Source organism: Panthera tigris, chromosome E3, assembly GCF_018350195.1.
Source record: "Panthera tigris isolate Pti1 chromosome E3, P.tigris_Pti1_mat1.1, whole genome shotgun sequence".
In the NCBI taxonomy this organism is placed as follows: Eukaryota; Metazoa; Chordata; class Mammalia; order Carnivora; family Felidae; genus Panthera; species Panthera tigris.
Genome location: NC_056675.1, coordinates 20,041,499 through 20,058,360, shown reverse-complemented (window position 1 = coordinate 20,058,360; position 16,862 = coordinate 20,041,499). Strand labels below are relative to the sequence as shown.

The following is a 16,862-nucleotide window of genomic DNA, read 5'->3' as shown; positions in this document are numbered from 1 at the left end:
GGGGGGGGGGGGGGGGGGGGGGAGTGTCCCCAGGGACCAGGTGCTCAGGGCTTCCTGACAGCTGGGACTTGTCTGCACCTGTGTGCGATGACCCTGCCCTTCCTCTCGGGCCAAAGCACCTGGCCAGGCAGGCAGCGGGCTGTCCGAACTACCCAGCCCTTCCAGACCCCCGGTTCCAAGGTCGGTCTTTTCTCCGCTGGTTTTCCTGCCTTCCGGTCATCTCCACAAGCTTCCTGGTACGTCCCAAGAAATACCTTCTCTGAGTAAGTCGGTGGGGACGCTCTCCGTTACCTGCCTGACGCTCCCGAACCCCCCCCCGGCGGGCTCTCAGTTAAGGGGGAGCCCAGGAAGGGAAGAGCCACAATGTGAAGCTTCCTCCGGGGGCTCACGACCCGCACAACCACAGACTGAGGCCGCAGCCACGACTCCTTAGCAACTTTTATTCCAGACCTGCTAAGGAGCGAACACGAAGCAGCAAGGGGACTCGGTGCGACGGGAGACGCTGACGCTTCTCTTCGGAACAGGGCCCGCCAGCTAGTGCTGCCTGGACCGCGAGGGTTTTTTGTTCGCCTTGGAGGTCCCGGCCTCCCGCTCCTTGTCGGGGTTGAAGACTTCTGTACACGGAAGGGGCCGGAAGATTCCGTGAGCGGCAGGGCAGGTGGCGGCCTCGGCCCTCCCTGCTGACCCCGCACCGCGGCCGGGGAGGGATGGGCACCGCCTTCACCTCCCACCCGCACGCAGCTGCCGGGGGCGGGGCAGGGGGTGGGGGTGTCTCGTCTAGACCCTCATGAGCCTCATGAGCCAGGGGGTTTCCGCTGCGTTCTGAGGGCCCCTGCAAGCGTGTGCGAACACAGGCGTCTGCTTACTGCGGGAGCGGCTTCTCCTGGAGGGCCGGGGACCCGCGGACAGACCCACACGGGCGGAGAGGGCTCCCCGTCCCCGGGTGTTCCCCCCCCCCCACCCGGCCCGCCCCCGAGCGCCTGAGGGACGCGAACCTGGTATCTCGTGGGGCCAGTAGTCGTTACAGTGGGGGCAGCGCGGCTCCGGGGCGGGCCGGAAATACTTGGCCACGCACGGCAGGTGCATCCTGATGCCGCAGGTCTCGCAGCTTTGCCCCTGAAACCAGAAGGGCGAGGGCTGAGCGGCTGCGCGCGCCTCCACAGGCACGGGCCTCCACGGGCACGCGCCTCCGGCGAGCGGCGGGCAGGACGGCCGGCAGGCTGCGGAGGCTCCGCACTCCGCACCACAGACGGGTGACGATGACCCCTAGGCCCTCAGCGCAAGGGCTTCTAGGAACTTTTAGTAGAGAGTCCCACGCGTGTGCGTGGCGCAGGCAGAGGGCGCTCGGGATGCCACAGGCCGGAGCGCAGCGGCGCGGCCAGGCGGCCTCAGAAACGCGGGGTCCCGGCGCACGCAGCCCTCACGCCTCCGGCTTTTTAGACGTGGGTCGAGGCTTTACGAAAACACGTGGGGGGAGGGGGGGGCGCCTGGGTGGCTCAGTCGGTTAGGTGACCGCCTCTTGGTTTGGCTCGGGGCTCGATCTCACGGTTCGTGGGTTCAAGCCCCACGTCGGGCTCTGTGCCCACGGCCTGGAGCCTGCTTGGGATTCTCCCTCTCCCTGCCTCTCTGCTCCTCCGCCTTGCATCTGTCTCGCTCTCGAAGAAATAAAACTTAAAAAAACAAAAAACAAAACCGTGTACTCTGTTCCAGAAATTCCGGCCCAGGGAAATAATCACCAGGCGGCCCAGGGTACAGGTGCACAGAAGCTCACGGGAGCGGAGCTGACGACGTAGAGAGAGACGGAGGGGGGGAGCCCCGAACGTGCCCCACCAGGCGGGCAGCGCGACACAGAACAGTGCCCGATGCGGCGGGACGCCGGCCACGCCACTGCCAGGCCACGCGGGCTACCTGGCTCCTGAGAGCCCTTCCGGGGGAAAACAAAATCAAGCGCGCCCCGGGACTGGAACCGGGGGACCCGGGGCGACAGGAGGCAAGGCGGGCGCTGTCGTGGTGGCCCCAGACCCTTCGGATGCCCCGGGTCTGCGGGGGCGGGGGCGGGGCGGGGCCCGCGGGTACCTGGATGAGGAGGCCGTGGCAGATGTTGCAGGTCTTCACGGCGTCGGGGTACGTCTCCCGGATGTACTGCTCCATCTCGAGGATGGCCCGGCTGTGCAGCGTGAACTCCCCTTCTTTCTGCAGGCACGACGGGGGGCGGTGAGCTCTCCAGCCCCTTCCCCTCCCGGCGGTCCCGCAGCCCCGCGGGGTCCCGCGAGCTCACGGGGCCGGGTGCCCCTCGCACGGCCGGCGTCCGCCTGCCCCGCCGCCGGCGGTCCGCGCCGGCCCCTCGGCAGAGCCTCACGCGTGGAAGGACTTAGGCCAAGACCCAAAAGGGACCGGAGGAGGGTTCCCCGAACCCGTGAGTCAACGGGCGCGGATCCCGAGTCTGCGGGTGGCCCCCTCCCACGGTGAGGACACGGGGCGGAGAGGGGAGGGAGGCAGTCTCCCCACAAGGCGAACTCGGCACCACCCCTGCCCCGGTGCTCGTCCCCCCCCCCCCCCCCCCGCCCCCTTCCCCCCACACAGCCTGTAGCCTCAGCTGGGGCAAAGCCATTCTGCAACCCCCTTTCCCTTCTATCTGTAACTCGCCCGCAGGGAGCTACCTGACCAGCTCCCTCCCCAGACTGTGGGCCTGTGAATGCCACACCAGGCCCGGTTCTGCTCTTGTGGGGACAGGGACGCAGGGACGCGCTCGTGTCCCATGCGCCTTGGGGCTAGGTGCTTGGTGGTCCCGTGATAAGCCTCCGAGGGAAGACGAAGTCGACCCTACGTGGAGACCACGGAGGATTGCTCTGGGCCCCAGTGAAAAGTTCGAGTTCACAGTCGGGCCCAAGACACGTTTACTCAACATCTACCCCGCGCCTGAAACCGTGCCCGGTGCTTATTGTTCATGACCCTACTCATCCTCGGGGCCGTCACAGGGAGGGGCAGGGGCAGGTGAGGTGCCCACCCCCCCCCCCCCCGCCCCAAAGACCAAGACTCCCAAGATCTCCCAGGCCTCGCCTCACCACTACAATCTGAGCTCAGGCCTCTCATCGGGCCGGTCCCTGCGACATGCGGACGCGTGGCTGTCAGCACACCCACGCTTCGAGGATCCGTGGTTTAGCTGGGCCACTCAGGACCTCCCCCAGACCCCCGACCACCCGCCTCCGGCCCCTGCCATCGCGACACGGTAACTCGCGGGGCCAAAGCAGGTGCACGGGGGCTACCGGAACGGCTCGGGGTGGAACACCAGGTGACTGCAGCGTGTTTCTTCACGAAGGTCAATTACCGTCTCTTCGTCTGAGGAGCGAGCATTTCTTGGTATAGTTTTTGGCAAGTCTTACATAAATTCTGTCCCTCTGGCACGTCCCCTACCTATGTGGCCATCCCCTCAGCAAGAATTTATAGCGCGCCTACAGGTGCAACAAGGCACAGTGAACAAGTCGAGGATGCCAGCCTGTGTCCTTAAACACGCGCGGTCTGACCCAGCTCAGTCAGTTATCACCCGAGCCGCCCGAGAATGTTCCGTACTGCCAGACGCCCCCAAGGGGAAGGAAACCCGTGACAAAGCAATCGGTAGGGAGCTGCAGTCGCCCAGATGAGGGCCGGGTGCAGGACGCCAGCCAGACCACGGAGCTGCGGTTTGTTCAGCTAAAACCAAAGCAAAGGGGCTCTCCGTCTCCGCGGGGCAGCGGGGGACCCGTGGCCATGGCACCGGCACCCCCGCCCTGGCGCCCCTGTCCGCAGCTCTGTGGCCCGTCCGGCCTCCCCTCCGGTCAGGAAAGCACCTCAGGAGCCGAGCACTCGTGCACTCAGTAATCGGCGGCACTCAGTACAGGACGGCCGCCCCGTCAGAGGGCAACGGCCCAGAGCGCCGCGGCTCCGGCCACTGGAGGCGGGCCCTCCCTGGAAAGGAACGATCGCGTCGGCCACGAGCAGTGGTCCCCGGCCACGGTCTGGCCCCGAGCGAGGAAGCCGAAGGCTGACCCGAGCGCACCGTGCGCGGGCACAGGCCGCGGCGAGCGAGAGCTGCGCCCGTCTGGCTCGGGTTTCCGGGCGAAGGTCTCGCCTTGTGTGGGAAAGCACGGAGACGTCTGCCCCGCTCCGGTCAGCAGAAGCGGACGTGGCGGGGGGGGGGGGGTCTCGAACCGCGAGCGTGCAGGGCGGGGTCTGGTCCCTTCCCGGGCGCCGCAGCTCCTCTCCGGCAGTTCGCCCACACGTCCTCCCTGCTCCGGGCGGGCCACCAGCTCCCTGAGAGGGCTCGAGGGCGCTGGCCCCGAATAACGGAACGCCGACGATAACAACCACCGGTAACTTTGACGGTGGCAGCAGCTGCCCTGGGACCCCGGCACCAGGCTCTGGCCGTCTGCCGTCCCATCCCCGCCCCGAGGGGACACTCCTCCTCCCCTCCTACAGGAGAGGGGCTCCAGGCCACCTCACCGGGTCCCGGGCCCAACGCCAGAGCGGCGCCCTCACCCACGGTGCACACGCCCCCGCCTCTGCGGACCCGGGGCTCCAGCCCGGGGGGCGCGTGCTCTGCGCTTCCGGCCGGGCCTCCTGGACACGTGACGTGAGTGAGCTGGAGGCCCCGAGCCCTTCTCGTACCGTCACGGCGGGCGTGAAGGCAGACGAGGGGCCCGAGAGGGCCCGGCTCAGCGGACCACCGGATACGATACGGTTTGGGGGAGAATTTGCTCTCCGGCCTGAACGGCGAGCCAGGCTGGGGAAGCCGCTGGACACCGTACCTCGATCAGCCACTTGTTTTGTACAAACTTCTGCAGCACCTGCTCTGCTTCCTTCTTCCTCATCTTCTTGCCTTTAAGTTGGTCGACCAGGTTCAAAATATTTGTGGAGGACGCAAAGCCAGTCTCCGAATCAATAATCAGTTCCAACTGGAAGAAACAACAGGTACCACGTTCATCTATTAGATCGGCAAAAACAACCTTTAAGCAGTAACACCGATCCTGGCAGGGGCGCCGCGAAACCACCGATCACGGGCAGAGCTGAGCCCTGGAACAATCCTTCAGGAAGACAGTTTAGTAGCGAACGTCAACGGCCGTGACCATGGTCAGTCCCTCTGTCTCAACGGTCACCCTGTGACACCATGCCAGAGGGATGATCCTCAGGACCCCGGATCCAGAATCGGCCCCCTTGCCCCCACCTCCCCGAAGGCAGAGAAGCCGAGGGATGAACGAGTGGATGACGAGGCGGCACCCCGTCTAGTCGAACGCGGGCAGGACAGGGGGCCCGAGGGGCTGGCTGGAGGCAGGGAGGGCGGGAAAGCAAAGCCCGGGCGAGCCAGGGCGCAGGCACACTCGGGAGCCGCAGAGACGCTGGAGCCCGGGCCAGGAGGGGCTGCCGGGCACGCGTCCCCGAGACTGCTCACGGCGGGGCGGGGCCACCAGGAAGACAGGCTTTCCGCACGCGCAGGGGCGTCTGCCGTCACACAGCCCGGTCCTCGACCTCGGCTGCCGGCTGCCGACTGCCGTCAGAGGAGGCTCGAAAGGGAGGATTCTAGGACCCGTCACCGGAGACCCGGATCCGCCAGCTGTGGACGAGACCGGATGTCTCGACGCTCCTACCTCCCGGTTCCCGGAACGCGGCCCGGGCTGAGAAGCACCGCCTTGACCCGGCGCGCAGCCGGGTGAGTGACAAGGGGGCTGAGGGAAGAGCCCTGAAGCCGGGGAGGCAGAGCAGTGCCTCTCCGATGCGGACGGGAAGGGTTCCACGGGGTGCCCTTGGTAACACGCACGGCCACGGGCCGTGGGCCGCGGTCCGGGCGGGGACTGGGATCCGGCCTTGCCAGGGAGCTCCCTGGCACCTCGGCCGCCGCCGCGGGGGTCTGGGGGGCGCGGCGAGCACCGGGTGGGAACGCCGGTCCGCCTGCACCACACACCCCGACGCCCGGTGCTCCACCGACCGGGGTTCACATCTGGACAAGCTCCCTCCCAGGCAGCCACGGCGCCCTCCCGAGCCGGCGCCCGGAGGCGACGCGCTGGGCAGGGACCCCGCAGATGGCCGTCTGGGGCCGCGGTGGTGACCCTCTACGACGGCAGTTTCCGTTTCTAACGCCGAAGACGACAAGTTTCCCGTCGCAAGCCCGGCCAATAAACAACCATACTGTACTTACAGCCTTTCTAAACAGATCCAGCTCGTTCTCTGCAAAATCCGAGGCCATTTTGGAAACCGGAGTCGTTGCAAGATTCACCTAAAAGGTCAGTGTGACGGTCAGGCGGCGCCCTTCACCGGCCGGCTTGCCCAGCCCCGTCCCCTCTCCAGTCCCTGAGCGCCGGGGTGTGGGCGCTGTCGGCCACAGGGCCCGGATTTGTGACCAGTCGCATGTTACAGACTTGGGTGTCTAGCTCGGAATCCCCGACTCTCGGAGATTTCCAGAGGTGGTGCGGGAGCTTCCGAAATCAGACACATTTGGGGAACTCGTCTGCACGCTTAACGGAGCTTCAAATGCAAAAGGCGCCGCGAAGCCCGCGACTTTCCGCAGTTACTCAGCTCCACGACCCTTCTTCCCTGGAACAGTGTGGAACCCCCGGCTACGGCCCCTCTCTGGGCAGGCCTGGCTGGGGGGGGGGGGGGGGGGGGCCTCGTCTCCTCCAATGGCCTAAGGTGCTCAGTTCTGCCCCACCTGTGCTTCCCCTTGCTCTCTGGCGGGGGGCTTCCTGGAACGTGAATGGCTCAGTCCCCAGGGCCCCCCACCCCCAGTTTCTCTTCTCACAGCCTCTGTGTCTTATTCCAAATGAGAAACCGCTTTCCTCCTTTAATCCTAGTATTCCATACATTTGGGATGGCTTCTTACAGCCAACTGTCGACAGACAAAACAAAGCCAAACGCGTGCTGCGGTGTCTCGGGCAGGGGCTCGGGCAGGGGCAGGGAGGTGAGCACTGAGGTGACAGCCCCCGGCCCTGATCACTGCAGAGGATTCGTACGGTGGCACCAGTGACCCGGAACCGGGGTGGAGGGGGAGGCGGGGCCAGGCTGTGTCCGCGTCCCCGGATCCGGGGCTGCGGGGGCAGGGGCACCTCCACTCCCGCAATTCCTCACAGGAGCCACGAGAGGGCGCCGGCGTGCACTCACCAGCGCGTAAACGGGTCTCCCGTCGTCCTCGGTGGCCCCTTTCTTAATCTCAATATACAACGACTCCAAGACGCTGTTGATGTTGTTGATGAAGTCCTCCAGCTCCTCCACGGCGGCAGTGCCTGGAGAGAAACGGGATGGCGTCAAGAAAGTGTGGCCATCTTAACCACTCCGTCGACCCCAGCGCAGGCCAGCCAAGCCAGAGGCAGGCGAGGGCCCGGCCCGCTTGGGTGAATGCCAGTCTGTGTGGCCCCTTCCTCCCTGAGGGTGCAGACGGGGAGGGCGCTGTGCCGTAGGAAGGGCCGGGAAACGGCGTCCGAGCCTGCCGCGCTCTCCCTGTCCTCGCTGGGAGCCCCCGGCCTGCCGCCCCCGATTCCCTGCTCCGCGCCCCTCCCCACGCGGAGCCTGTGCCCGCACGGCCTCACGTGTGCCGGGTCCGTCTCCATCCCGTCTTCCCTTTATCCGCCATCCGGACGCGTACCGAACGCTCCCATGCCAGGCCCCACGTGCTGGGCCCGGGGACAGCCGGCGGCAGTGAAGACCGACGACAAGCAGGGCGAGAGCAGCAGCTCGCACTGAGCACCACCCCTGGCCCCCAGTGAGAGGCTGTGCTGGGTGCTTGTCACGGTCGTGAGTCCATCCTGCCAGCTGCCCTCCGAGGCGGGTGCTAGCGGCCTCCCCTAACTCGGTGACCAGGCCAAGGGGCAGAGGAGGGCGGGCTCGCTGGCTCCGGCCCCTTCCCGGCTCCGTGCGCTGTCCCGCCTCCACGCTGCCCAGTCCCCCGGCCCGGGGCCACCAGCCCACGGAGGAGGTGTGCGGACAGAGCCCGGGGCTGCAGTGAGTGGAGGGAAGAGGCCTGGGGTCCACCAGGCTGCAGGGGCGGCGGGAGCCCTGGCGCAGGGCCCCGGAGACCAGGGCAACGTGTCACCTTCCCCTGCGGGCCACAGGCAGCCCTTCAGAGTGGGAAGCAGAGAAAGGACGTAGTCGGCTTTGCGTCTTGGAATTACCCTTCTGTGTACTGTGATCCTTTTTCTAAACAAGAAGTATTTATTACTGTTTTCATTTATTAAAGTAACTTCAACAGATTTATGAGAAGGAGCCATCATAAAAACAGACAATATGATACCACTTACCTTAGGAACGACAATGAAACCAATGAAACAACACTGCAGGAGAAAGGCCTGGAAAGACACCCACTAGGCTGATGACCAAAGCCACCGTCAGGAGGGAGACACAGAGGAGGGGATCATCCCAAGGCACTTGAGCTTTACCTGTATCAGGCTTGCTACACAGAGAGAGACTTCTAAGCCCATGGTCAAGGCTGACAAAATAGCAGGTCACGCTGGTGGCAGTGAAGGTCACAGCCACGTGGGCCACGTAAAGGAGACAGCTCTGACACAGGTACGGGAGGACACTGGGGGCCCACGGGAGCTAATGACAAAGACCATGACATAACATTAATATGCAAATCTCAGCAGGCCTCAAAGCTTCCTCTTTAAGTAAACTTGTTTAAATAACAAGTCAGTATTGTTACTGATACTGGGTGCCACAGTATCCACAGGTGGTACAGGGACACGAACTGTGAGGACAGCGGGACAACAGAATTTGGTCGCAGCTGCTGCAAAGCCTGTGATCGGAGCCTGGACAGCGTTTCCTCCCTCCGGGCCTTTGCTCACCCCCTCCTTTCTGGAAGGCCTCTTCCTCCTCACCCCCCCGTTTCTGCCTACTCTTTACGGAAGCCAGCTCAAACAGGACTTTTTTCCACGAAATGTCCTCTGCGGCCCCCGGTGCACGGTGGCCTCGCCTTTCTTCCTCTTCCACACCAAGCGTGAGGGCCTAGAAGCCCTTTCTGCCACAGAGCCTCGCCCCCCGCCTGCCCACCCAGGAGCCTGGCTGCGTGGTGACCGGGCACTCGGGAGCCACCCCTCACCGACAGGGCAAGTGACAGGGCTCTTCCCCGGGCAGGAGCCACTCGGTCCACCCAATATGACACAATGGCAAGTCCCACCTCCCTCTGAAAGTGACACTGCACATTTTCCACTGGAAAGGCCACTCCTGGGTGTCGTTCAGAAAAAATGTACCCTGTGGGCAGATCACAAACACTCCAATACGTCGGAGTTTCCAGATACCCTGTGTGCGTGGAGGGTATGAACCGCTCGGCCCTTCCCCCTCTCCCACCCTCCTGTGCCGTGCTGTCCAGCCCCGGTTTTCAGAACCATGAACACATCCACTGGATTTTCATTTAACAACAACACCAACAACAACCACTTCCTACTGCCGTGCTCACTGCAGAAACCAAGCACCTGCTCCACGGCTCACGTTCTCTCCCCTCTTACCCTCCCTGACCGCGCGGCTTCCTACGTCGAGGCCACGTCCGTGTCCCTGTCTGCTGCTGACACTGTGCGTGTTTCTCAGGCCCTGTGCCATGCTGTCTCCCTCTTGATCATCCCCTAAGAATAAACTTCTCTCGTGTTCAGTAACACCGCTCCTGGATTTGAGTTTTAGGGGACCAGTCCTGCCTTACCTTTCTGGGGGACCCCAGGCGAGTCCCCCCCTTTCTCTCATCACCCCCTGCACCTCACCTCCAGCTTCGCATGTGTCTAGAACACACCCCCCAAACCCTCTGTGTAGCGCCAGCCCTCACTCCCCCCGCCCCCATACACACACCGCCCCGGGGTCCCGGTCATGTCCCCTCCCACCCCCTCCCGTGCAGGCCTCCTCAAGCACTGCCTTCCCTGATCCCTTGGCTCCAGCTACAAATCTGCCCACAATTTTCAGCTGCCGACAGCAATTTCCATCCCTAACCAGACCCTAGCTTTTTTTTTTTTCTTTAAACTGTCTTTCCCCATATGTGTGATTTTGGAAGGAGGATAATTCCAGGAACCCATATCCAGAGAACCAGGAGGCAGGAAGATGAGGGGGTCAGATCAGAGGGCAGCCAGGTGTGGGCCAGTCTAGGAAGCAACAAGAGGAGGGCCACCGGGGGGCTCCAGCTCAGCCCCGAGAGGGAGGAAGCACAGAGAAGCGGGGAAGGCTTTGGCCGTAAGGTCATCCTGTGTCCTCGTGCCCCTGGGGTCCTGCCCGTTCCCCAGCCTGGCCCCTAGCCGTCAACCAGCCCTTGTGTGTCCCTTTCCCACCAGCCTCCCAACACGGTTCTTTTGAAGTTGGCCGGAACCGGGATCGATCACTTGCTGCCAAGATCCCTGACATGCACGTCAAGCGTCAAGGGTGCCCACCAGACGGGAGCTTCTGGATCTCGGGTCTTGTGGTGAGCTGTTCTCACTGCTGTGCCCCCACTCCCCGCCCTGTCCCCAAGGCCCCCGTGGAGCAGCTACGTTCTGTAGACCCGTGCGAACACGCTGGGCCAAAGGACTGTCAGAGGGTCCCTTTGGCCCCGGAGCCTGAGTCCAGGGTCATGATAAAGGGCATGAGATAAAAGACGAAATCACACACTTCTTGGTTCTACGACTGACGGGCTTCAGAAAATTCATAACGTCAGTCCTCCCTTCAGGATCCCGAGCCAACTGAGAAAAGAGACAGGCTCGAGCTAAGTTTCCAAGTCACTGTCTTTGCATGTTGAGCTGAGTCAGGACCTGGGTCCGTCAACACCACTGACCCGCCGCCAGCACCATGGGACGACCAGCTCCAAGAAGTGACGAGCCCGGCCCTGGCCCCACCCTGCTGTCTCCTCTGGGAGCGGGAGACACCCGAACCAGGACGCTCAGCACCACGTCTGAACCGAGCAAAGGTCTATGGATCTTATGTCACCCCCCCTCCGGGTCCTCTCTACGTGGGAGCAGGCTGTACCCGGGCCTCCCTCGTGGGCTACGGCAAAACTGGGCCGCACACGGCGAGCCTACGCTTGTGTGGCTGGAATTCACCTTAATGCGTGCTGGGCGCCACTCAGGAGCCCGCCTCCCTTCAGCACCGTGAGAACAGACCCGCAATGCGAGCCGTTAGCATCATCTGTCTCTACAAGAGGCTTGGGGAGGGTTCAGTCACTTACCCAGAGTTCCCACGGCTTAGATAGGCACCCGGGCCTGCCCGACACCACTTCCCAAGCTCCTGGGCACGGAGCCACAGGCCCCCTGGAGAGCAGAGCGAGTGTTCTCTGGGAACACACGCTCTGCCATGTTGCGGGGTTGACAGCCCAAGGCCCAGGAAGAGGACAGAACAGCTCCTTCTTTAGCAGGAAATGCCCTTCCGATGGGACAATTTATAAAAGGGGACTCAGGTACGCCTGGGTGTCTCAGTCAATTAAGCATCCGACTCTTAATTTCGACTCAGGTCGCGATCTCGAAGTTTCATGAACCCGAGCCCCGCGTCAGGCTCTGTGCTGACAGCGCGGAACCCGCTTGGGATTCTCTCTCTCTCCCTGCCCCCCCCCCCCCCCCCCCCCCCCCGCTTGCACTGTCTCTGCCTCTCAAAATAGACTAATAAACGTAAAACACAGGCGGGGGTGAGGGGACTCAGGGCAGTCCACAGGCTGGGGCAGCACCAACCAAAGAGGACACCATCCCTCTGACAAGCGAGGCTGCTTCACTCGGAGGCTGTTTTCCTCTGACCACTTCTATATATACCATTTCCTTTTCTTTTAAAATTCAGTTTTAGTTTAACCAACAAACCCCTGCCTGCTAAGCTGGGTCCTTGTTTCCCAGCAGGCTACTGGAACCCAGGGCACACCGCACACTTGGGCGGCGGGCGGGCGGGCGGTCAGGAAGTCTGCTGCCCTAACTTCTGAGCCACAAACAGTTTTGTTCCAAACTAGGCACTATAGATAGAAAACGCTATTTTTAGGTAGAGGAAATAACAGCCTAAAATTAAAGACCCCAAGGGACGGAACCACTTGCAGGCCAACCCGCCCCGTGACGGGCCTCTCATCTGATGGGCCGGCCGGGCGGCCCCCCTGAGCACGGAGCTGAGGACGGGGCGCAGAGCAGCCCCCCGCCCCCGGGGCCGGGAAAGGCTGGCAGGCAGAGACACGGGGCGGCGGCAGTGCGGGAGTGGGGGCGGGGGGCACGTCTCAGCCCGTGACCTTCACGTCCACCGGCCTGGAGAGAAATGGCTCCCCGGAGCCACATATCTCCCCTGGGATACGTGGGAGAGAGCTGGGAACCGACAACGAGACCGCTCCCCAAGTCTGGCTGGTTAACGGTGCTGAGAAGAGCAGGGGGAAGAAGCTGTCTTTCATGTGGCAGATACATTAGATAAGTCGCTCTCTGTATCTGTGCACCATTTCACTCGGTGCCCCGGTTCCTCTCCCTCGTGATCTCCGCAGAGCCTCACGAACAACGACCCGGGGGAGCCGGGACGCAGCACGGTCTGCACGTCGGCGGACACCGAGGGTCAGAGCTTAAGGGCTTACTCAAGATCACAGGACCCGTAAGTGACACGGTGCAGACTGGAAATCAGATGTCCGGCCTTTAGTTCGGCACAGCGACAAATGGCCTCGAGCATTCATTAAAACAAAGACAAAATGTTGCTTAGATACACAGCGATGTCTGAGAATTACTTCAAAATAACCAGGGTTAAGGAGGTAGGAGGTAAGCAGATAAAACAGAATTAGTCATGAGTTGCCACCGTGGCTGGGCGATGGACGGGCTTCACTGTATTCTTTGACTTTTCTGTGTGACTTTTCCCATTTAAGGGTAAAAAAATACCTCAGTGCTCAACAGTATCACTCGATGCCTTCACCCTCAGGTTTCTGAATCGAAAAAGAGAAACGGGGCAGTGCCCTCTGACAAGGTAGATTCGCTCAGAACTCTGATGGTTCGGGGTGAAGAGGCTTTTAGTAACGGACAGTTTGTAAATCTCAGAGATCTGTTTGCAAGTCCACAGAGACTCTTTGCTTTGTTTTGTTTTTTAAATCAACAGATTATTTTAGTTAGAAAGCCTGCTCTGGGGCCTCGCTTCAAACAACAGCACGTAAAACTCGTTTTACACTGTTTGGCACAGTTCCCGCGTTTTGGCCACAGGCACCAAGTGTTCCAACACCCACGACGACACCGCGGCCGGTGGTGACGGGGACGTGCGCCTACCGTGTCCGTCTGTGCGGTAAACCCACCTATCGGCCGGCCCCCTCGCCAGGGGTGTGTTGGTCAGTGCTGCGGTCGGCAACAGAACAGTGCCGCCTCCTCAGGACGGTGCTGAGCCAGGCAGCGTCCTGAATTCCGTGACTCATCACAGAAAACTAAGCCGCCTGCAGCAGAACCTCACTACCGATTCCATTCGTGCGCAGGTCACTTCGTCCCCGCCCTTGACAACAGGTGGGCCACCTGCCACTGGGACCGGCAGCGGCCCCCCACTGCCCCCACCAGGGATCCCCAAGGAACTGATGCAGGGGCTCCGCGGGGGGTGGCCGCCCACCCCCTAAAACCAGAGCGGCTGCGCCTCATTCCGGGTGTGCAGGCTTCCTCCTTCCCAGCTTTCATCTGAGCACAGCCTGCTGCTCCTGACAGAATCAGACGCCCGCAGACGCCAGGCAGAAGCACAGACGTGGACAAGCGCGGGCGCAGCGGGCGACGCGGGGAACACGTGTCGCCCGAGAGGAGCGGGACTTCCTCTGTTCCTGCCACAGACCCAGTCTTCGGATTTTTGTGAGAAGTCTCTCTGTCAGTGTTTGTTTTTTAACGCGGGAATTAATTTTTAAAACACCGTAGGGCAAACAATCTGTATCCATCCGCTACATACCACTGACAGTCCCCAGTTTTCGAATTCTGACGTGGGCTGTGACCCTGCCGTAAAGAGACACGATGACTAACGAGGCCACCGTGTTCCCTGAGCCACCAGATAAGAGGCGGTGGAGAACCCGAAGGAACAGACTGTCACGCTCATTCTTCTGAGAGACTGAGCACGGGCAGACCTCAGACCTTTCGTGGGCTTGGTTCCAAACCACCACGATAAAGTGTCGTCGCAATAAGGCAAGTCAAATGCATTTTTCGGTTTCCCGGTGCATAGAAAAGTTACAGTCACGCTACACTGGAATCTATTAAACACATGATGACGTCAGGTCTGCAAAAACAGTGTGTGCCTTAATTTAAAAATACATTACTGCTAAAAATGCTAACCATCATCTGAGCTTTTGAGTGAGTGGTAATCCCTGATCACAGATCACTATAACCAATGTAATAATCACGAAAAGCCTGAAATATTGGCATATAAGCCAAGGGCAGATAACGTGCAAGAACAGGGCTCTGACCCACAGTCCGCAGCACCCAGCCCAGAGGAGGAACCCCTTATCCACAGGAACCAGCCTGGGGCGCCAGCCTGCCGCCTGGAAGCCAGACCCGCAGGAGGCCAGACCGCCATCTCCAGCAACCGGCCCGGGACGCCAGACAACAGCCCCCGTGATAACTGGCTCGGGGTGGCCAGGACTCGCTCTGTAACTGACAGCTTCCCTAAGTGTTCGTTCCTGCGTCCAACTTAGGACGCCAGCCGGAGGTAGCCAAACATGTTCCCCTAGCCAGGGGCGGGGTGTCCCGCTTCTAGGAAGCCCGCCTCCAGCTTCCCGGGCCGCCAGCCTCCGGTCAGGCCACACCGCAGCCCTCCACTCTCCCCACTCCCCTACCTGCCCTGGAGTCTCTACCGAGACGCAGGTGAGGTGAGCGCCTCCCCTGCCCGAGCACGCTCTGTTCTGAATGCGCAGCCTCGGGGTGGTCTTTGCCCAGGTCCACGTGCGAGACGTAGCTCAGGGCCCCGTGCCCAGCAGGGGTCAGCAAGGCGGCCCGGTGTTGTGAGCGGGCCCCCAGCGCGGTCAGGGGGAGACTGGCCACTTTCTCCAATTCCCTACATACGGCCCCCCCACCTTCTCCCCGCGGTGTGGACCAGCCTCCCACGGTCTCCCGGTGCCCACTCTAGCCCTCTCCCCGTCACCACGCCCAGCCAGAGAGGGGCCAGGTCCCAGTGGCCCCTCTCCGCACGGCCCCCCGGTGGCTCATCTGTGATCCCGAGGCGCGCCCCCTGGCTCTACACTGCAGTCGCGCGGGCCTGCCGCCCGCCCACAGGGCGCCTTCCCAGCTCAGTACCACACGCGTGACTTCCTTCCGCTAGGAGACCGTGACCACACTTTCTCGATTTTGGGAGAAAACTCGCAGCACCAGAAGTTCAGTCCTATGGTCTCTATCGCACTATTTAGCAGCCTGACGGGTCTCCTGATTGTCCCCGGGCCCGTGGGGTCAGATGACGACAGAGGAAGGAAGGGGCAGCAAGGGGCACGTGCTGAACACACACCAGGAAGTACTTTGACCAGGCATGTGACAGAAGTCTCCCTGCACACCCTCACAACTGTCCCATGAGGTAGGTGAGACTTCCTTCGTCAAACAGAGAGCTGAGGCTCAGAAACTGAAAGAACATTCCCAGTCCCCGATTTAAACCTCTGTCCGAAGAAATGGTTCACTGCTCTGGCCAGAGCTTACCTGTGACAATCCAGATTCATCCCCAGCCCTCCACTGCCCACACACGACCTCCCTCGTGTTTGGGATCCAGTACAAAACGCAACCCAAAACCAGTGACGTCTACACTCGGAAGAGCGTGGAACGCGCGGAAATCCGCGCCGGCCGCTGTGGATCCGTCCCGCCCTGGGCGCCTGAGCTACACACGGTCAAGAGTGGGCTGGGATCTGGACCCATCGGGTCCTTCAGGAGCCAGGGATGTGAGGGCAACGTCTGTCTCCTCGTGGTCACGGAGCCTGCGGAGACCCGAGATTCCTGTCGAAGCACAGTGAGTTGTGGACTTCTCTGTGTTCAAAAATTCACCCAGTGCCATTTTAGACGTCGCCTTTCACGCTCACTACATGCCGAATCCCCTTTAACTGGGAAGCCGAGCGGGTTGTGACGGTGGTAAGTCTACCAACTGTTCTTTACAGTCAAGGGGGAAAACGGTACGACGGGATCATTAAAAGTAGGGGGATGTTTATTGGGAGCGAGCTTCTAACTACCACCGAGTCCTCCCCGGAAAGAGAAGACGCTTACAGATGCCACTGCACACGCGAGATGAACGCCACAAGTGTCAACGCCGCTGTGACCCTCCGCTAACGCGCACGGAGTCCTGGGAAGGCACCGGCACGGCGAGGCCAACAGCCGTGTCACTCAGCAGGAGAAAAGCAGAGCTACGATGAAGGTAGGCACGAGGTCCGACAAAAGCAGAAAATATCTGTCAAACCCCAATGTTCCTCTCATACCGTGGTCACTCGTCTATTTTCGGTACATTCGTTTCGGTTAACTGGTTTTTCGCTCGAACGCCATAGTATTTGTTCTGCTCGCTGAACAAATAACGATCTTAATTTGTTTCATCTAAAAGTGTAGATATTCTACCTAATTTGTCCTTAGGGCCACAGATAATGAAAAGACCCCCTACACTTAACATACAACAACCAGCATACAACTGATGACAAAATGTGAGTGCTGGAACACAGAGGGCACTCACGGCCATCTGACAAGCGCCAGAAAAGAAAAGACGTTGGGGAAGAAACACCAACGGATACTACATCTAGGGCGTAAGGGTAGTACATGTGCTTTGCCTCAAAGAGCTTCCCTGCAAAATGCTTCTGAATCAGAGTCACAGAATCAGGAGAGAGTGACGTCACAGCGCAGAGACCCGGCAGGCGCGTCTGAGTCAATGCTACGCGCCACCGGGCGGGATGCGGACACGACCACTTCTACACCATTTCTGCCGAACGAGAAAGTACACCCATAACCGAACCAGGAGGAGGCACCAGACGAACCCGAACTGAGGGA

At 61.4% G+C, this 16,862-nt stretch overlaps 1 protein-coding gene across 1 annotated transcript in view; it reads right to left on the bottom strand.

Annotated features, from left to right (window-relative positions):
- Positions 1-354: 354 nt before the first annotated feature.
- Positions 355-16,862, bottom strand: part of NSMCE1 (NSE1 homolog, SMC5-SMC6 complex component) — a 31,394-nt gene continuing 14,886 nt past the window's right edge. Inside the window, exons 3-8 of the mRNA XM_042970824.1 lie at positions 7,129-7,250; positions 6,170-6,247; positions 4,785-4,931; positions 2,077-2,193; positions 996-1,116; positions 355-614 (exon numbers count right to left, since the gene is read on the bottom strand). Of these exons, the coding sequence (XP_042826758.1) occupies positions 535-614; positions 996-1,116; positions 2,077-2,193; positions 4,785-4,931; positions 6,170-6,247; positions 7,129-7,250 (665 nt within the window). The 3' untranslated portion in view covers positions 355-534. The remainder of the gene's footprint in view (positions 615-995; positions 1,117-2,076; positions 2,194-4,784; positions 4,932-6,169; positions 6,248-7,128; positions 7,251-16,862) is intronic.